The following is a 22,238-nucleotide window of genomic DNA, read 5'->3' on the forward strand; positions in this document are numbered from 1 at the left end:
TATCATGTCATTCTTGTAAATGTTTCAAAGAAAAGTTTTTGAATGATAGTGCTTTGCTATAGTCCCTGCTGTTGGGAAGGGCTATACAAACATCTGCCATACACTCCTAAAATAAAATTCACCCAGAGATTTTGTTTACAAGTTTTGTCCTTAAAACCAGCACTCTGCTGCAACTTTCGGCCATATCTGCCTTATTAAAATTGAACCTTTTATTTTAAACACAGTACATTTTGTAACAGGAAAATCAATATACAGTAACCCCGAGTACTGCAGACAACAGCTGTAGGGCATAATCTGATGACAGAAAGTTGAGAACAGTATTTTGGCAGTTATGTGTTCAGCTCATATTTCACTTTTTGTTTGTAATGTCACTGAGCAATAAATATCTGATATTTCTCCCCACCTGGTGACTGACAAAGCTACGCAAAATGAAGAAATCAGTGTTTTCAGCATTAAAGACTATTATCTAAAAAATTAATCAGTTCTTACTTATTTTTTCCTCTATGGGATACTGTAAGAGGATAGCTCTTCCCAGAGCTACAATGAGTTAACAACAGTTTCACAGCTCTTAGCAAAGATATAGGAAGATACTTAAGCATAAAGAGTACCTTGAAAAGACTACTAAATATTTTTCAGTGCCTTCAATTTGGCTGTGGTAAGGCTGCTCAGCTCTGTTCCAAGGCTGGGATTCATGATGCACCTACGCTTGGAAAAGCTACCTAGGTAGAAAAGAGATGAAGGCACAGGTATGCCTGGTACACAGGAGTATAAAAAAACCATAAAGATCTTAATAGAGATTTTGATTTTGATCATCTGTTACTTTTTCTTTATTAAGTAAAAGTTTACAAATAGAAACAAACTGCTCCATGTCTGTTTTTATGCCATCATTAAATACTGAATCTGTGAATAAACTAGGGATTTTTGGAACCTACCTATTTGTCCTTAGAAGGTGGAATATTATTAGTTCTCTAAAATGGCTTGTGATTCACTTCGATTACAAAATAAACTCAAACACATTTCCTTGGTGAGCAAAAGGCAAAGCGCGCTAGATCATTTTGTACTCAAATTGCTTTTTTTACCACATCCCACCAAGCATATTTTTCTCAGATAATGAAACCGGTATTTTAAAGGCTTCCAATCCAGATTTCTGTGGCAAATGCTTTAATTAAGATTGATATATTCCATTTGTTTAGCTTTCAGACTTTGATACGGAAGTTTAAACTTGAACTGCATTGCCCTCTAGCGCTGCGCCGGGGCCGGCCGCAGTGATGTCACCAGCACATGCAGTGTGAGCACAGGCAGCCAGCTCATGCAGAGCTGCCTAAATGCTGACAAACCCTTCTTGGAGACGCATGTCACAGCAGCTAGACAGAGGCATCCTTCCAACAGAACCACAAATGCACAAGGGAAAACAGTAAACCTGTCTTTTATTTCAGGGACGTCATGATCAAAACAGCTACTTTTGAGCTCCAGCCAAGACTTCTGCCTTCTAATTTCTGTTTAAACGAGTTCGTATGAGAAATTAAGCAAGTTTGAACAGCCTATTATTTCTGACAGGCTTCAGAGGACTTCACGCTCTGCAAGTTTTACGGGCTCATAGCTGACAGCTTGCTGGAGAGATGAGTTCTCAATCTAAAACCGGCCGGGGCTTCGCAGCAACTTCTTGGGTAGAGAGATAACTTTCAGCTGAACTCAAACCATCTGCGTGTTTTGCAAGGGATCCAACCATAACTTGCTATGGAGGATGATTTTTAAGATGAATACCTACCTTGGTGATAAATCCAATTCATCGATACCTGGATACTTGAAAGTGCCTCCACTAAATAATGGCAATCTTTCTGCAAACAGCTCCAATGAGACAGCAAGCAATCTGGATTCACCTGCCTTGGATATAAGTAGGGCGATAATTGTGGGGCTTATTCTAGGTGCCTTTATACTCTTTGCTATTATAGGTAACATCTTGGTAATTCTCTCTGTTGCTTGCAATAAACATTTAAGAATCCCTACAAACTATTTCATAATTAACCTCGCAATAGCAGATTTGTTGCTGAGTTTCACTGTCCTTCCATTCTCTGCTACACTGGAAATCCTTGGTTATTGGGTTTTGGGGAGGATATTTTGTGATATCTGGGCAGCAGTTGATGTGCTATGCTGTACAGCTTCTATTTTAAGTCTGTGTGCAATTTCTATAGATAGATATATAGGAGTACGTTATTCTCTCCAGTATCCAACTTTGGTAACAAGAAGAAGGGCAATTTTAGCTCTCCTAGGTGTCTGGGTCCTTTCCATGGTGATTTCTATTGGGCCTCTTTTGGGCTGGAAAGAACCAGCACCCAAGGACGACAAAGAGTGCCGTATCACTGAAGAACCATTCTATGCTTTGTTTTCTTCCTTGGGCTCGTTTTACATTCCTTTAATTGTCATCCTCGTGATGTACTGTCGGGTCTACATAGTGGCAAAAAGGACTACTAAAAACCTGGAAGCTGGGGTTATGAAAGAAATGTCTAACTCCAAGGAGCTGACTTTACGGATTCATTACAGGAACATTCATGAGGACACATTAAACAGCACCAAGTCCAAGAGTCACAATCCCAGGAATTCCTTAGCTTTCAAACTTTTTAAATTCTCTAGAGAAAAGAAGGCAGCCAAGACATTGGGAATTGTGGTTGGCATGTTCATCTTGTGCTGGCTACCTTTCTTCATTGTTCTGCCACTAGGTAAGTGGGTAATCAAGGGGCTGTGTGGGAAGTGGGGGGGGGGAAGAGGGTTGGTTAGTTGTTTACTACAAAAACATCATGGAAAAAAATCAGATGAATGGTAAGTAGATATCATTTTGAGAACTGCAGCAAACAGATGAAGGGAAGTGAAAGTAATGTACTTCTGACATTGAGTCATGCTCAAACTTTGTAAAGTGTAAAAGTGTGCAGCCTGCAGAAAGTCTGGGGCAGATGTCAAATCAGGGGACAATATCTTCAGAGTTTATATATTAAATACCCCTTTATGGTCGTTGTTAGAATTGAATTAGGTTTCAGAAACATTTTTATAGGATGCTTTAACAAAAATCCTAGGTAAGAACACAGAGTTTCAGCACTGAAATGTTCTTGTTTTAGTTTACTGTTTGATGTTTCTGCTGTAATACAGTAGGTCCTCTGGCATTATTAGGTGTCTTAAATGGAAATGAGTCTGATCTAATGATGAAGTGCAAAACTCCCCTGGGCTTTGGGAAGCTGAAAAAGTTCTAGTTCTCAGTTCAAAGGTCATTGATCAAAGGTCATTGATCAAATCCCAAAAGCAAACACACAAAGCCCACCGATCCCCACAGGAAGTTTCTTGTTGGTTTCAGTAAGTTTTAGTTCAGGCATTTCAGGAGATTGCCATGTGAGCTTTTGGCAGTCACTTTGTTCACTTTTAACTTTAAATTATTATTAAAGTATTTGATGTAGCCTTAATACATTGTTCTGTGTTCCCAAATCCTTGTGAAATTTGCTTATATTGCCTTTAATACTAGCACTACCCGTGAAGTGAAATATCTCAAGACATCGAGTTACTAAGCTCTCAAAAATATCTGTCCAAAATTCATTTCTCTGAGACAGAGACAATCTGGCAGCCTAAATATGGAAAGAGGTGGAAAAAGAAAAGGGAGACAAAGCCTTTATTAATGTTCTGTATTCATGTTTACTTAGTTACCCTACCAAAACATTTCTAATTGAGTGGTAAGTGAATATTTTTAGTAAGTGAATATTTTTATTCTGTTGTAGAAAACTAAATTGAGTTCAGCAACGTGGTACTGGTAAAGTGTTATAAAATTATCATCTCAGTGAATGTGTAATATCATATAGACTAGATTCTTTACTGCAAGATAACTACTTAAGCTATTGCAGGGCAACTGTATAACTCTAGCTTATTGTATTATAAACTTGAAAATATTTATGATTCAGAATCTGCATAAAGCTAATGTTAAGGATGTCAAAAACCCTAAACAGAATAAAAATTGTGAGCAAAGTTCTCTTTGGCTACTGAAATTTAAGTCCTTGTGCTGGCTCTTAAAGAAAGTTTGTAATATAGAGGAAGTTTTCAACTACAGCAAAAATAGATACCAGTGGGTAGGACATATATTTTCACCATGTGGTATGTATGTATACCATACATAGGTATGTAGCTACTAGGTCATAATCCCCTGACAAAGTAGATTCCCTCCTTGATTTTGAACAATTGAAAGAACTTTGAAGAAAAAAAAATAAATGTGAATGCAGTAGAGCATATCCATAGCTAGCAGAAGCCAGTATAGCTACTGACGCTGTTCAATAAACAGAGATGCAGACCAGTCCATTAAAAACATTATGGTCACAGGGCACAAACAACATGAGAAATAATTAGATTTCTTGAAAGATTGTCAGTTTTCCCTTTGAGAAGTTATTTCATAACTCCTGATCTTTCCTGGGAGGTTTAATGAGTCATTGCTCAAGACACCTAAGTGGAGAATTTCTCTCTTGTCACAATATGATTTTCTCTCTCATATAAACTGTGTCCAAGGCATCAGTGAGGTGACAGGCTGAGAGCCTCCACCACAGCACACCATGTTCTGGCAGAGGGGCTGAATGGGCTCAAGAGCTAAACCCACTGCTGTGGGCTCTGACCTGATACAGACTGAATGCCTATAACCCCCAATACACTCACATCAGTGCTGTGAGCACTTGGTATCTCACAGAGCCAAGGTTCAGAAAAAGTTGCCAGTGTCAGTTAAAAGACTGAAAAAATCAGTATTTTGGTGTTGCAATACAGACTGCTGGCTCTCCTGTCCTCTTGAGACCCTTTCAGGGGCCCAACTCTTAACTGACAGCCTTTAGTCTAAGAAAGGGGTGAAAAAAGGTATTCATAGTATCCAATATGCTTTCAAATGGTAAGTACTTTCCCTTTGATTTTCTAACTAGGAATAGGGCTGGGTTTGTTCCTTGTACCTGATCTCTTTTTTAAATTTATTTAGCACACTCCGGAATGTTGTACTTTTTTATCTCTGTATATCAGTGCAAAGTTAATTAATGCTGTTAGGCATGACTAAAGCATTGCTCACTAAAACAGGTGGGGAAAAGACCTTTTCCTGATATGCATAATGCAACCATGAACTGGAGGAGATAGCAGAAGAGCGGAGAAAGACTTTTTAAGGAGCTTGTTGTGTGTTGCACTCTTGGTACTAGAAATCTTTTGCTTTGTGTCTTGAAGTCACAAAATTAACTGAAATGCTATTAAGAACCCTTACAAAAAGCACACAATGGTATGAAATCAGTTTCAGTGATAGGCAAACCATAGAATCCAAAAGGTACTGATGATGTACAAAACTCTCCATAGGTGACCTGGGCTGCTTTGATCACAACCCACTCGCTCATCAGTGCAGGGCTGCGAACTACAATACCTTTTCTGCTACTGAGTCCAGACTAGATACTTACATTTGCTGTACTGGAACGATAGGCTTCTTCCTTAGCTTGTGTTTTTTATACCTTATATTTGCACCATTAACCCAAAACACAACCTCACATCCACATCTTCACTGGTTTTTGTTGCTCCCTGTTTCACTCAGTAATGCCATGGCACTGCAGAATGGAGTCGACAGAGAAGCTCTGGATTTCAGAGGATCCAATCACAAAACATTTGGCAAGTTGGTAGACGTTATTTCTGCAACATGCCAAAACCATGTCTTAACAAATCTGCTTAAAAGTAGAGGAGCTTCCTTCTTCTTAGCTCTTCTACTAGTTTCTCAAACAAAATTATAATTCTTCCACTCTGGCATTTCAATGTATTTCACAGCTTACCCATTTTGATATTCCAGACAAAGGATTATTGCATCAGGTGGCAGATATATACTGCGAACTGATGCAGTGCTGAAAGCAGGGATATTGCTTGAATAAATATTCCATGACAGAAGCAAAGAAATAATATTAACACTTACAGAGTGTTTTTCAAGTAAGAACCAAAAGGCTTTGCAAGGAAAGCTCTCTGACAGAGCTCTGTATACAGCTACAGAGAGGACTTACAGCAGTGACACGATGATGCACTGAGCATCATGAAATGATCAGTGTGAAGAATGACCCACAATCTTTTTGTAGGACTGAACCATGCTGCCTTTAGTGTTAAGCTCCTGATGATGCAGCAAAACTGGTATCAAAGAGAATCATGTGAGAAATTTGGTTTTATTCCAGAAGCTACCAGATATTCTTTCCAGAATAGAGCTACAGAATATCCCTGTGGCACACATTCATAAATGCTCCATGGCTTTCTCTTGCCACTCAAATTTTTGTGGTACAGCATAAAAAATAAAATTAAAACATACGTGTCTTTAAGACAACTTCTTGTGCCATAAATTCAGTGACTCATCTTTGAAAAGTAAGTATGTTGCTTCTTTAAAATAAATGTTTCTTTTATCCTCCCTCATACAAATCCTTTCTTAGGCATCAAGACTATATTAAATATGCATTGCTGAAAAAACGCTGAGTAAAATAAATGATTTTTATCTAAAGACTAGAGCCCTGCAGAAATAAGGTACTCATTAAAACTCACTCCTTTAAACAAAAGGATATTAAATTTTATGCCAATACCTTCATTAAAAAAATGAATACAAAATGAAGGATCATATGTATCCCCCATGGCTACTATGTAAAGTTTAGTCTCATTCCTGTTAATTGAGATATCAGAGCTGGCTCACCAGTCTTCTCCCAGACACACACACACACAAACCCCACAAAGGCAAAACTCACCACCTCCACTACTTTAATGAAAGCATATTCACTTCCCCAGCCTATTGCTTAACTCCAGCGGAGATCAGCAGAGCATTATTCACATCCCAGTTCAGAGGCTAACTCTCCTTGCTCCCATAAAACCTGTGATCTTATCCACTGAAGTTAGAAACAAAATTCTTGTAACTTAACTGGCAGTTGGATAAGGTCTCAAGAGCCTCATAATGAATATACTACTCCTTTGACTACCGTTATATATTAAGCTTTTGAAACCACTCTATAAAATAACAAAAAAGAAGACAAAAATATTCTGCATGTGACAGGTCAGCCAATACAAAATTATTCTTAAAATAAAATGTTATTCAAGTACAGTATGTAGATTTATGTTACATCAGGCCAACCTCTGCACCTCTGCACTAAGAATCCCAAATTAGGCCACTTAGTTTCCCATGGGAAACACTTCAAGGCATTAGGTCCAGTGCTGTCAATGCTACTGGGTTCTGCTTTCTGCAAGGCTTTAGGCCTGGTTTGCCTTTCATCTCATTTTAGTTGTGCCTCCTCTCCCCCTCTCTACCTGGCCTAGTTCTGTAGATTTGATGCCCCCAAGTTAATAGTTACACAGAATTTGTACAAATTAATGATATATGGGGCAATCTGACCTCTGCCCCCTTACAGGTCAATCTTTGGTACAATGTTCAATTGCACAGGTGATAGCAGGAACCTGCTCCTCCTATTTTCTAGCCAATTCCTGTAAAACAAAACATAAGGGCATTTCCTGACGAGTACAGCATGTTTTATCACATGTGGAAGACTAGATTATTTAAACATTCCATTTTACTGCTAAAATAGCGTCCCTTAAGCTGATCGTGGTTTAAACCTTTTGGTTTGCAAGGGATGCCAATTAGCAGTTCCTTACAGACTTCTATTTTTTAGAACAAAGTTGTTATCAAAGCAGATGAAACTGCACAAATTCTGAGGTACTCCCTATGTAGGCTTTTGACTTGCAGGTCAGAGGAACAAAGGGAAATCTTAAAGTGTACAGTCTTATGAAAACTAATACACAAAGCAATACAGAAAAAATACAAAGAAATCAACTCATGTTGATTATTCAACCTCAGGGATGGCAGTAAATCCCATCTCAGGTGATGAGAAATCTCCAATAAAAAATCAGGACTGAGCCACTGGGCAGCAATAGGAAATCTCAAAACTATTGAAATCAAAGAACGGAGAGAAGCATAATTTTAGAGGAAAGACTGCTTTCAGCATCCAGCATGCAGCAAGGCAGTGGATACAAGGTACTTATGCCAAAGGCATTTGCAAGCACATGCTATTGCTCAGTTAGTAGTCATGATGAAAGCACTGAGTAAAGTTATACAAGTGCATATGGTTCTAGAGGCCATACCTCAGGATCTCAGCTGCACATTCTTTAGTGTACCTATCTGTGAAATACAGACATGAAAAAACGCGTGATGATTCTTTTAGTATCTTCACAGAAGTCCTCCCACATAACCCACTGCAAGATTTTGTGCTATTTTGACAGGCTTCCAAGTGATACCTAGAAACTGAAAAGCAATAACCCTCAGTCTCTAACAAAAGAGATACAATATAATAGAAGTACATACAATATCTTTGTAGCTGTGTTATTCAATTCCATGGCAGAGTCCTATTATTTACCAATGACGCCCAAGGCAGATTGCCTCAGTTATAAGTCAGAAGTGAGAAGGGGAGAAGACACCAAAGCATGCTCAGCAATTGAAGATATTTAAGTATAATAAATGAAATGTCAGCAGACTGAGATTAGCTTTTCTAGACTCCTTTAATCAGCTAATCCTTTGTAAAACAAGAATAAGCTTGGCGCATATTCTTTCTAGTTAGCAAGCTGCAAAACTCTAACTCTTTTGGACAAAAGAGTAGTAACAATAATAAGATGTTTCTGTCCCTATCTACTGTCAGTTTTAGAGTAACCAACAGAATTGTAACTAAAATTGATCTGAATTTTATCATATTTATATGAGGGCAATACAATTCAAGCACAAGTGAATTCTCTCCATGGTGTAAGTCATCATCGCTATTCTGGACTGAGAGGTGGAGTTTGTGTCAAAAATGTAAGTGCTTGATGGAATTTTTCCACATGTCATGTATTTTCCATGTCATGTATTTTCCATATCTTGTATCTCCATGTTTTGTTATTCAAGATATACTCAGAATTTTTGCTAATGTGACAACTATGGATGAGGCATGAAAAACCTTAATCCTATTGCTCTTTTTTATTGCTTTTTAAAAAAACTACAGCTTTCCTTTTTTTCTTTCTGGGCTGGGCAAATAAAGCTCCTATTTGTTTTTTCTATTGCACTTCTAAGTAACAACTTGCAAATGGTGTGTTGTACCATACGTTTTTAAAAACATTTTTCAGCTCTCAATTATTTAAGAATCAACACCATCTTTTGTATGATGCTGTAGGAAGGACAGTCATGGACCGCAGACCAGAGCAGGATCTCTGGAACAGATAATTATCTCTTAACTTCTGCCTATCAGAGACAATTTTACCGTGCTAGGAATGCCAGTTTAGTAGCTCTGTGGTTACATACGTAGGCAATGTCCCTTTGAAAATGCAAACATAGCTACTCTGCTTTGCAATTGCTTGTACCATAAGAAAGTTAGCAACTCTGGGTTTTAGTAAAAAGATCTGATCCCTATCTGCACTACAACTTCCATAACCAAAGCTTCAAGGAAGGTAAAGTTGTGGTTTTATTTTGGCCATTCTTGCCAAGTCTCCTTTTGGAGCCTTTAAAATGCTCTCAAACTTGAGCCATTGTGAATGAAGTTCATACAGGTCTCATAGAAGTGATTTGTTCATCTGAAATATAAGGTACCCTTTATCAGAGATAGATAGTGTGGATGATAAGAACTTGTGAACTTCAATTAGGATTAGAAATAGAAACAATAATTTTTTTCAGCCTACCAGACAGCAAGGAAAATGTTTTCTTTAGGTTTTGCTCTTACTCATGAGCATATCCATAGGGGGGTGTACTCTTTATGGTCAGATTCTGCATTTGTGCATGTCTGCTACTTTCATCTGCCTCCTTAAGAACTTGTCTAAACAGCATCAGGCCTTAGATTGGTATGAGTTACTGAGTTTAGTTAATACCAGTAATGTACTGGTTTGCAGACATTTATTTCCTTTTTTGAATGGGATGGAGGAAAAAGTATGAACCACTTTTACCCTGTCAGAACAGTTAGGTGAGATTTCTGTGTGACTTCCTTGACTCAGCTGGAAAACAGAGAAATTAAAGACTCAAGGGTCGATGACTGGTTGAATGATACCTTCACCACCTCTCACAAGTGTTTGCTCACTGTAGGGCCAGAAGGTTCCAGCAAAGCTAATCCAGCAACTGCTATACATAGTCAGTTCTAGGACATAAATTACTCACAACAGGACACTCTTCCTGATAGCTGACCTAGATCCTTGGACATGTATGCCATTTGCCTATTAACACAATGAAGAATGAGAACCGCTGTACTTGCAACAGCATTGTATTTGTATTTCTATATCTCCCACATTATCTTCTGCAATATCATTATCTAGTCAGTTAGTCCTTATTTATTATATCTCCTTCCTCAACAGCAAAGTGCTCTCCCCCAACACACACACACAAGTTACCCACAAACTCGGGAGAGCAGCTCTGCAGCATGTTGGTGACTGCAAGGTTACTGGGATTCCCATGGTGTCCCCCAGCCTGGCAGCCTGGGCATTGCTGGGATATGCAGCCCAAGGCATCCCACAGAGACACAAACATGCTTGAAAACCATAACCAAATGCTAGCCATCATTACTTGTTTGTAGTAGTTACAATTTAACCATTCTTCCTTTAATTTTCTTTATTGAATTTTACCCTGTTGCTTTTGGATGCTCTTTTTTCACCATTACCCTAACCCTCTTCTCCAGAAGGCCTGCAGTCCCTCCCAGCTTGATCAATTCTTAATTTTATAACCATACTCTCTATTTCATCCTCTACTGTTCGTAAACTGTGGCTTTTTTCCTACATTAAATAAGTCCAGGGGAATGTAAACAAACATTGAATGCTGGAAGGAAAGAAATCAGAAGCTGTAGAAATCCAATTAGCTTTAAAACCTTGGCATGCTGACTTGGCTAAGCATGGGGTAAAAAGGACCGCAGAAAACTTAATAAAAGACAAACACATCCTTTCTGCATTCTCTAAACTCATAACATTCTGTTCAGAGGCAGCTTATTACTTTTACAGGGAGAATTTTACTAGCTATACACACATAGTATCTGAGCTTTCCTTGTTTATTAGGAAGTGGCCATAACTCAGCCATAAGCAGCTACCAGCAGTTACAGCTGCAGCAGGAGTCAAAGCATGAACTGCAAGAGATGCGGCAGTTCCCAGCCAGGCCATTAGCAGCCACCTACTGCCTAGCACGGGGCTCTCGCTGATCACATTACAAATTTGATCAAGTAACTTCTCATAGAAGACTGAGTTCCATCATTCCACAAATTTCTTGCAAAACAATAGTAATTTTTGGAAAAATTGTCTTCTCAGGAACAGATTGTTGGGTTTGATATTGTTGAAGCTTCCTGTTTTTCGTGTTTCAGAACTCATCTGTTATCATTTCGTATTTTGCAATGCTTTTCATCACTAGAGCAGTTTTTAAAACATTGGAATTTTCTCTTGTGGAGAATGTTGAAAAGTTCAGATTAAACTCCAGCCAGAATGACTCCAATCTGCACCAAAACGGAATGATTCTCTCCTCTGAACAAAGGAGGGTATGTTTGCCTTCCAAGGTTACCTTAACTAGATTTGACCAGACAAAACTTCCAAATACTAATTACCAATTCTCTATTTCCATGTTATAGTATTCAAACAAGAAGGTGGTTTACTCTCCAGGATACTCCCAAATCAGTGTTTCAAGTTTTGAAACACTTCATTTTCTACTTGTTATGAATGGAGACAAGTAGTTTCAAATTTTATGGCTTTTCTTTAACCTTAAGACAATGACAAAACCCTGTGCAGTGAAACTCTATTTTTCTACTACTGGAATATCAACCGACAAACAGCAAAGCACTTAAACAACTCTAGACCATTTTATTTCAATAAAAGCAAATGTTCCAGTAAACAGGAACATACACTCACCCTAGGTTGGCTCTCATCTTAGCAAAACAGGATTTAGATTTTGAAATGTGATTTTTTTTGTAATGGGCAGAAAACATAGCACCTGACAATGCAAAACTTATCCACAGAGACTTTTTCTCCTTAAATTCAGGAAATTTACAGTTCTCCTGTCCAACTATTATCTAATCTACGTATCAAATGCTTGATTGGGAACAGAACTGATGATTCTATAGTAATGTATATACTTAATTGATAACAAATACACAACTTATTAAAAAGGAGGTTTAATTAATAAAAGACAATTATCACAACATGAAATGATTAGAGAAGAGATTAGCAGTTGGAGTTAAGAACTAAGTAAGACATAAGCAGAGTAGAAATAAATATTTAAAAATTAAGAGGAAGACAGGAAATTACTGGAGAGTGAACATGCCTGGATGGAAAAAGAAAAAGCAGAGATATTAAAGAGAAAGCAGGCAGTAAAGGAGAATATGGTTAATTTTATGTTAAAAAATCATTAACAGCTTAAAATTTTCCTCCCGTTGGGTACAAATAATAAATATAGGGCATTCTTGAAAATACATACACAAAGAATACCCTCTCCCATGAAGATGATTCACACAAACATTAACATAGGATGTAAAACCATTCAAATTCCTGTCAGATGCAAACTGCAGCATACTGGGCTCTGTAACAGGAATGGAGCCAGCAGATGGAGCAAAGTGATTATGGCCTTTTACTCAACACTCAGACCGTGCCTGGAGTACTGCATCCATGCAGGGGAAGACAGCGATCAACTGGAATGAGTCCAGTGCAGGCAACAAAAACAATCACAAGGCTGGAGCACATTGTGTGAGGAGAGTTGAAGGAACGGGTCTCCTTCAGCCTGGAGAAGGGAAAGCTTCAGGGGACCTAATGCAGTGTTGACCCTGCTTTGAGCAGGGGGCTAGACAAGAGACTCCATAACTTCCCTTCCCACTGCAATAATTCTGTAGTTCTATTATGTTCTTGGCTTTCAGCCCCATCACATATAAATATATATACATTCCATGCACAAAGGATGAAGGGAGGAAATACAACCACACAATGGAACCTAGTGATATTTCACAAATGACTGTTGTCACAAACTATTTGTTGCTTATACATTGTTATTTCCTCTGTGTGGCTTAAAATAGCACACAGAACAGAATGGCACAGAGATATCAAAGACAATTTCAAAAGTTCTAACTCATAAAGATTATCTTACAGGTTATTTTTCAGATATAAACTCCAGCTAATCACTGTAGTATCTGATCACCTTGCATAAGCACACAATTGGAGTAGCAAGTTTGCTCCCTTCTCCTGGAAGTAGTTTGGGGTGTTTTGTCTGGTTGGTTGGTTGCATTGGCAGGTCTAATTTTGATGCTAAGTTCTTCCTTCCATAAAGTGGAAATAGAAACTCAAATATGTCCTGTGTATTACACTTTCGTCAAGAAGCTCGCCAACTACTACATTAAGAATCCTTAAATAGAAGGTCTTAACTTTCCCATCCTCCTTTCTCTACAAATACAGCGGTCAGTTGCGAGAGGTAGCAAAGGAGCAGGTATTTAGATGGAAGAAAAATAGACCAGGAAAGAATATGAGGGGTGGGTGGGTGTGCAGGTATGTGTATGCATGCATGCGTGCATGTGTGTGTTTCTCCTCTGCAGAGGGCCACATCAAAACCTACTTCAGTTAAGAGTTTTCCTTAGTTAACAGTATTGGGATTAAGCCAGTTCAGAAAATTTTCCTGCTGCTTACCCTGATATTTTAAGGACTCTTCCAAAGTCCACTGAAGTTCTTATGAGCCTTTACAAAGGCTTTCAAAGACTCCCACTGACTCCACTGGACTCTGAATTTTAATCTGGACAGAAATATCTGCAGAATATATGAGAAAATTGATATGGCAAATTGCTTCCCACAACATTCCTTAATTTCATTGAGGATGCTTTACTTACTTTCTGTGTAATAAAGAATTCATTATAAAGAACCAGACTCTAATCAAAATTAGCTGTTACTAAATAAAATACTTATTGATTCCTTTTCATGATATTTGCTGCTGCTCAGTGTATTCCCAAACTGAATAGCTCTATCAACTCTGTGAGCATGGTCAAAAACAATCAAAACTGATCAATCTGATTGAGTTTCTGAAATATTTCCTATTCTCCATTTGTTCTGGACACAGGCTTTGCAAAAGCTTCATTGGTGTCAATGGTGCAATCAGAGGATTGTGGGGCTATGTTTAATAAATCACAGGGTTTAGTGCAGAAAAGTAAAAAAGAATAGAAAATACACATTCTTTTAGAGTGAAGATGTTAAACATGAAGCGTCAGGAAAGTGATCAGTTTGAGTAGGGAAGTCACTCTGGCTACCCTTGTCACAAATAAATCACTGAGGAGATAATCATATGCAAAATTTTCCAGCCATTTTGAAAAGTAATCTAAATCAGTACAGGGAAATATTTAATCTGTTTATCAGACTGCGATGGGAAAGTAGTTGGAGATTAGGGGAGGAAATATTAGTCTGATGTTTAGAGAGTGTGTCTAGTAGGCTTAGTTTTATCATTTTGTCAAGGTACCAAAATAGCCTGCAGTTGTTTGCTCCTGACAGGTTAATTATGAGGTAAGGCATGTCTGCAGCTAAATAAAAGGTAATGTTGTTAATTCCAAGAACAAGGTAGGGAAAAGGGTGATGTTAAAAATATACAAGGCAATCAAAGTATTTTGTATATCTTTATATGGTGAGAGGCAGTGGAGCTTTGCATAATAGTCACCAAATTAAACTATATTTAGAAGTACATGGCATGTATGGCAACATCTATCTAAACCACCTTCTGAATAATAAAGAACAGCTTCTCTCTGTAGAAAACTCAGGCTGGGATTCCACCCAGTGAAGAGGGACTGAAGACAAAAACTTAGAAACTTTCTGAAGCCCTGAAGAGAATAAGTGCCCAAATAAGTATCTCTCTCGGACATTCCAGTTTTCTAACAGTTAATCCTCAACCTAAATAATGGATATATTTACCAAGGGGATCTAAGCCTACAGTATCTGGTAGGCTGCCAAAACTTAAGCCATTAAAGTTTTCCTGATGAAAACAGTTATATTCTGCAGAGTTAATTGGAGAAAAAAGGGACTAGAAGGGATTTGAAGAGGTCATTCAGGGTACCCTCCAACCCAAAGATTGGATCAGCTATACATATATCAGTAGATGTGTGTCTACTCTGTTTTTAAAAGACTCCAGGGGTGGATTTTTACATCCTTCTTAGGTAGTATATTCCAGAATTTTCCTTTCTTGGAAGACAGAAAGTGTTTCCAAATCCATAATCTCAGTTTGCCTTGCCGCGATTCAAATCACTGTGCTTCATATATTTGCCACTGTGGACCTGGAAAACAATTTCATTTCCTTCTTAGCAGACAACTTATGTTTTTAAAGATGAATTGTCATGTTTGTCCTTAGTCCCTTTTCCTTCACCATGATGCAAGTCGTATTACAAAACTACCACATTTCAGAGCATCTGTAGCTTTTGGTGGTAGAGGATCTCTTCATTAGCCACGGATTCCATCACAGGTGGGTTTGCTATGATCATGCAGTATAGCCTCTGCACAGCCAGCAATGTATCTGATCATGTGCATCAACCAGTTTCTGTTAATCCCAGGAAATATTCTTGAATTCTGCTTTTTCTTGGGTGGTGACAAACATAGCACAACCCACTGAACACACTACTTGGATGTGCTGTACTACCCACTGTGAGTTCTAGTGGTTGAGAGTTGTGCCAGGTCTCCTGGTTCTCTTCCTGGTAAAACAAACTTTTTTACTTGTGAAAATTAGTTGGCATATGACCTTCAACTGATTGCTTCTACTCTCCCCCAGCTCAGATTGCCCACTGGTAAAATCAGGATGGCACAAAGTCAGGATGACAGACAGATGAAAAGTGCTACCTGAGAGCAAATGAATGGTGCTCCTGTATATGAACTTATTCTCACTGGGACTGCAGTGACCCCTTTTATTGCTAGGGCCTTCTTGGAATAATCACCTACCACCTGATTTTTGAAAAAAAATGAGAAAGTAATGGAACATTATACGATAGACAAAATTCATAAAATGAAATCCATCTCCCTTCAGAGCAGCTGCATAGATAGATAGATAGATAGATATAGATATAGATATAGATATAGATATAGATATAGATATAGATATAGATATAGATATAGATATAGATATAGATATAGATATAGATATAGATATAGATATAGATATAGATATAGATATAGATATAGATATAGATATAGATATAGATATAGATAAGGAAGGGTAGAGGAGTTAAGAATTCTATCCAGGTTTATTACATCAGTCTGAAATAAGATCAATTAACAAACCAGTCTATAAATCAATGGCTTATTTATCAAATTAATATTCCTTGTTCAGAAATGCATACTTCCTCGCCTTCTTGTGAAAACTTAATCTACTAGTTCATGTATAATTAAGAGTCAAGTAACACTTGAATTGTGCTATTTGCAGAAACAGGAAAAAGTGGAGAATGAAGTAGTGTGTAATGATCAGTGTTTTCATTAACTCCTTGAAACTTATTCCTGAATTTCTTAGTTTCAAAACTTTTCTACTATTGTAGCTAAATGTTAACATTTATTTTAAAATCACACCACCACATAGCTTTTCAAACTTTTATGTTTCCAAATTTTCTAGTAATGACTCAGCTAAGGTCATGATAGCTTTTAAATGATTGATCCCAGTTCAGTGATTTTTCTAGACTCAGGTCTGAACACAAGATGCCTCTGTCAGTCAGAGTTGCTATGAGGAAATTCTCTGCTCTTTTGTGCTGCTGCCCTTTAATATAAAAAAGACCTTTGAAAATGCCTTCTGCAGCTGCTGAAAATGGCCTGCTGTCATTTTTTCAAATGGCATTTGAAAAACAGATTATCATGAAAGATAAGCATAAACTCCTTACCTTTTTTCCCTAGGGAATACATACTTCTTGAAGCAGTTTTAAAAGGTTAGCCATTTTGCAGCACTCAGCTTCTTACCTTTTTCCCTGCTTGGTCTTTTATTCTTTATTGTATGTAGTTAAATTCAGTTCATGTGCAATATAGATTATATAAGCACAACTCTTTCATCTGCATTGGTTCCCAGTTATCTTCTTTATAGCTTAGCTCATTTTATTTCTTAGGGAATTTCACAAAATTTGTCAGTAAATGTCCTTAATATTTTTTTCTTATTTTATTAAAAACTATACCACAGCATTTACTTTGTCCATATTTAACCTGCCTAAAAATATTTTAACCTGGTAGAGGAACGTCCTGTAGATTACCAATTGTTAGAGTATGAGAAAAAGGCAAACTCATTGATCTGGAAAAATTCACCACTGCTCATTCAACATTCACGCATAAGAAAAAATGGGACCTCTTTAGCCACTTCAAGAGGTTTACTGGGTTTTAAGAGCTAAAATATATATTTTAAGTCAGTTCCATAAAAAATTAAGAATTTATCAGTGTGAGCTCCAAAAAAATCCTTGTTGTACATAATAAAGCTTTATACTTGTTCCCTGTTCCCTAAACTCAAGGGAAAATATTAGCAAATATTATTTACAGAACGAATCCTGAAAAGGTTTGCAACTGTGCATGTAGGAGATTTTGGAGCATCTTCCTCATCTTGGCTGTAATTATAAACTTATACCAACTTTTCCTGAAGCTTTGTAAGAATTTGACACCTATTTAATGGCTTATACCATAGAATCATATGAGTTATCGCTGAATCTTTCATCAACGAGTATGTAACACTCACAAGACAGTTTTAAGTGTTTTCATTGATTTGATTTATCTGTTAGAAATTTATCAAATACAATGCATAGTTTCTCTGATGTTAGACATGTTGTTCTCTACTTTCTGTATTAGCAGTCAGGACAGATGGAGGATCTCCATCAGATAGACAAAAGCATTGGTGAAACCTGGCAGATCATTTGCAGCAACAAAGCAGTAAGGGACATGGGTTCAACTTACAAGAGTCTTGTACATGGAGTAAAAGTCAGTAAAGTGCAGGAGTCATGAAAGAAATACTATAAATCTTGTAATTTTAAACCTCCATTTTAACTTTAAGGGCTAGCATGTTGCTTATTTCCGAGGCAACAGGTAGAGCTAGTGTTAGCTGGCATCATCCCAAAACACTGCCAGGGAAGAAATCTATTATTCTGGATTCACAGGATCTGTCCTGACTCCTGTTGCCCCGGTGAGCAGGAAGAAGAGATAGCTGATGCCATCTCAGCATCTTAATTTCTCTTCTCTAGCCAGCTCAAGGACTAGTTGACACACTGAGGAGCACAGTGGATATGTGAGGAACGAAACATACTTACTTCCCTTTGGATTTCTTGTGAGCTAAGAAGGCTCAGACCCCTATAGTCAGCACCAGGCCAGCATTGCCATCTAAATAAACAGCAGTATCTGCTGTGGCACGAGAGCTATTTACCCACAAAGCTAGGAAGAGCTTTTGCATAGTTTTGAGGCCCAAGCCATGGCCTCTACATTGCTATGAGATGGGAAATACGCCTAGAATCATATCCCTCCCCACTAAGGCATCCTGACAGTCACAACTGACTCAGCTGCCTTCGCAGGCCAGGGAATCTGAAACCACTCCAGTGTAAAAGGTCACTCTTCACAGAGATGTGACATTGAGGCTTAAGTGTCACCTTCCATTTGAAAACCTCTTTAAAATCTAACACCAGTTCTTGAAATAAGAATTCTTTCCTGAATCCCCACTCTTTGATTACTTAAGCCAGACACAAAGGTGTTTGCCCACCTGGATAACTGTTGAATGCCTAAATACTAAAAGTACATGAAATGGATTTCCCAGGATGAGTTTTTCATTTGGGCAGCCTCTGTAGGGAAATTATTTTGCGTTAACAGAAGAGGAAGTATTCATAAAATAACTTCTTTGTTCAGGTTACACCATTTTTATGAATGCCTGAGATATGGGAAGTATCGTAATTAACTTCAGGTTTCAAGAGATTTGTACTATCATAATAATCTAGATAAATGGGGTGATGTTTAGGAGCTTCCAAAGAAAGTATTAGAAGTTATAAGGTATGTCTGAACACACTCCTTCCAAGAAGCCTAGGAACAGTTAGGCCTCTTTCTTCAAAAATTACATTTAAAAGCGCTTTGAAGAAGGCACAATCTTATTCCATGTGTGCATTGTGCAGCAGCTTGGACAATGGAGGTTTGATCTTTCACTGGAATCAATAGATGTTAGTGTAATAGATGTGTACATATAAACACAAGGACTGCTTTTTATTTTTAATTCTACATTAATTATGTGCTTCCTTAGCTTTAAGATGGTGGAAAGCATTTCCTTATTAGCTGTAAAAATCACAAAAATAACATTTTATTACCAAAAGACTGAAAATGAAAGCAACATGCATTAAAGATTTTGAATAAACAGATTATAACAGTGATCTGATGGCACATTTACCCTTCTCAAAGGCAGACAAACCAATTATCTCAGATGTTGTCTCTGCTTGTTTCTTCTGGACAGGATCTCTGTTTTCGGCTCTGAAGCCCCCTGAAACGATCTTCAAGGTGATTTTTTGGCTTGGCTACTTTAACAGCTGCTTGAATCCAATCATCTATCCTTGCTCAAGCAAAGAATTCAAGAGGGCTTTCATACAGATCCTAAAATGCCAGTGCCACCGTCGAAAGCAGCTGGGGTGGTGGGCCTATAGCTACAGAAACTGGAATCGGTGCTCCTTTGAACACCCTAGGAAAGACTCTCTGGAAGACAGCGGGAGTTTCCTTAGTGGCAGTCAGAGGACATTATCTTCAGCATCTCCCAGCCCTGGCTACCTGAGCAAAATCACTCACCCACATATGGAGATGTGCACATTCCAGGAATGGAAAAACTCCAGCTCTTTCCTGAGCCCCTTACAGGAAGGCAGCAGACAAAAGGACCCATGCCAGTTCTTTACCTTCAATCTCTTAACAGAGCGCAATGGACATGTTCCTGCTGGCAGCCAAGTTTCCAGTAATAGAGACCATGAGGACCTCTGTGACACACTGAATAGCAAAACCGACTGTAGAGCAAACATGACGCTGGAATGAATGGATTCTAAATTGTCTGTTCTCTTTGTACACTAACCTGATTGACATTTAGTCCCAGTGAAGAAATGGACCTTTGCACAGTTTCTCAGTATAGCACTGAAAGGAAGCCAGTGAGGAACAGGCAGATTTATGTCGAACAGGCAGATTTATGTCACAAGCGCAGCACAAAATTGGGGCTAACCATATTCTGCCAGAGGCTACTGAAGCAAAAACAGAATGCAGGAAAGATGCCGCATAAACCCAGGGAAGTGCACACTGAATTATTTAGCTGTCACGGAAGTGCTGTGGAACAGCCAAATACATGTGTATATAGAAAGAATGTATAAATATGGGGTGGGCAGGAGAAATGTGTATGAATGTGTGTGTGTACATGTGTGCTAGTCGCATGTATGGGTGCCTGAGAGTGGAAGCAATGCAGTGTTGTTTGTACACCTGCAGGTTACTAACAACCACTGATCTTGCCTGTGATTTCCTATTGTTGCTGTACTTCACTGTACATTAGCACTTTAGAAATGGAAAACAATTACAAAGATTAAAGTAATTTCGAAACAATTTAAATACTTGCACAGATTACTACAGGACTGGAATTCAGCCAAGTTCCCCCATCACAATTTTCACTTCAAAATAAAACACTCAGTGGTTAAGTTTGCCATTGTAACTCCTAGGATGCTCCTGAATCTCTCTGCAGTTGCTTCCCTTCCATGATTCCCTTATCACCAACATATGTAACTCCTCTATCCTTCACCATGTTCTTTTTTGAAAGTTTGAAAATATCAGCAATGACGAGAGCTCATAATCTACATTTCAGCACATTAGTAAGTGTCCTGTAAACATACAGGCTACCAGAGGATTTGATTACTACAAGCAACACTCATAAATCACTCCAAATACCTCATAAACAGTGTCATGAACACAGCACAAAAGAGCAGTGACCGATGAAGGCCCAAAACCCAGCCTTAAGACAAACACACTGAGGCCCTGGTTCTTTCAGTGCACTGTGAAAACAGTACTGCACATTTAAAGGCTTTTACTTTGCCACTTGGATAAGAAGAGAAAAAGTCAAAACAATGGAGTAGTGTAAGTTTCACTGTCATTAATATTTTTCAGCTCAGTAATATAGTACTCTAACAGAACTCCTGAGAATACCTTCTAGGACGTTTTAGGTCACGTTTGGAAGTTATTTTCATCTCTTCCAATTAAGTGTGAATCACTAAACTGATGACTGATTTTTTTACATAAAGTGGTATAAACTGTGGAAAGTGGTATTTACTCTTTCCTCCAACCAAGACTTTCCTTATTAGGAATTACAGTGACATTTTTTAAAGCTTGAAATGGAGAATGAACCATAAACAGATGCACTAAAAACACTTAGGGACAATCTAACAATGCTAGGTCCCAAAGGAGAGCCATTTCCTTTTGTTTCCTTAAATGTATATTCTTTCATTAAGTAGACAGGGATGGATGTGGATTGTGGTTAGATGAAATATCCCCCAGCTCAGTGAGCAACGATAGGAAAGTCATGTTCCAAGGTGTTCCCATGGTCTTATGCTATAGTAAGAATCTCACAAATATGTTTTAAGTCTTACCTTGGTTGAAGTTATGGCCAATCTCCTATTTTAATAATTCAATTTTTATTGGGGTAAGTCTGTAATTTCCTCTTAAAGGAAAAATGCTTATAAAATTAGAAGTATTATAAAACAGAAAAACAAACTCTTATTTTTCATATATTGAGGCTGCCATAAAGAATATTCTATCTAGCTATGATATACTAGTATGAAGCTATCCTCATTGGGCCCCTAAATGGCAGAGGGCTGTATTTCTAATCTATTGTTACAATTTTTGGAAGGAACCAACAGTAGTCTGTCAAACACTTTTGGGTTTTATAAAGCTTCTTCAAAATTACTGTTAATTGAAAATAGATTTGTTTAACCTAACCACCTGACAGCACAATTCAGCTAGATTTTGAGTCACACATGACTTGTACACTATAAAGTAAATCCAAGTAATGCTATCCATATTTGAAAATTTCTAAATGATACTACGAGGTTTCAGAATAAATAGCATTCCATTACTCTAAAGCCTTTAACTATGTAGCTTTCAGAGACTGACAGTTCTTTTAATTAGTTTCTAGTCCTAACAAAGACTGTGTGATCTCCACATTATCATTTAAGCTCCTTAAACAATGTCATAATTCTCTAACTACCTATGAAATCAGATAGGCTTTTATCCCATACTGCAGTGACATACGAGTACTTATA

General features: G+C 37.9%; 1 protein-coding gene across 1 annotated transcript; it reads left to right on the top strand.

The window, feature by feature from the left end:
* Positions 1-1,274: 1,274 nt before the first annotated feature.
* ADRA1B (adrenoceptor alpha 1B) lies at positions 1,275-20,538 on the top strand. The gene is made up of 2 exons (XM_040604159.1): positions 1,275-2,717; positions 19,418-20,538. The coding sequence occupies exons 1-2, from the start codon at positions 1,745-1,747 to the stop codon at positions 19,978-19,980; spliced, it is 1,536 nt and encodes a 511-aa protein (XP_040460093.1). The 5' UTR covers positions 1,275-1,744; the 3' UTR covers positions 19,981-20,538.
* Positions 20,539-22,238: the final 1,700 nt, after the last annotated feature.

The sequence above is a fragment of the Falco naumanni genome, chromosome 8, assembly GCF_017639655.2.
Source record: "Falco naumanni isolate bFalNau1 chromosome 8, bFalNau1.pat, whole genome shotgun sequence".
NCBI lineage: Eukaryota > Metazoa > Chordata > Aves > Falconiformes > Falconidae > Falco > Falco naumanni.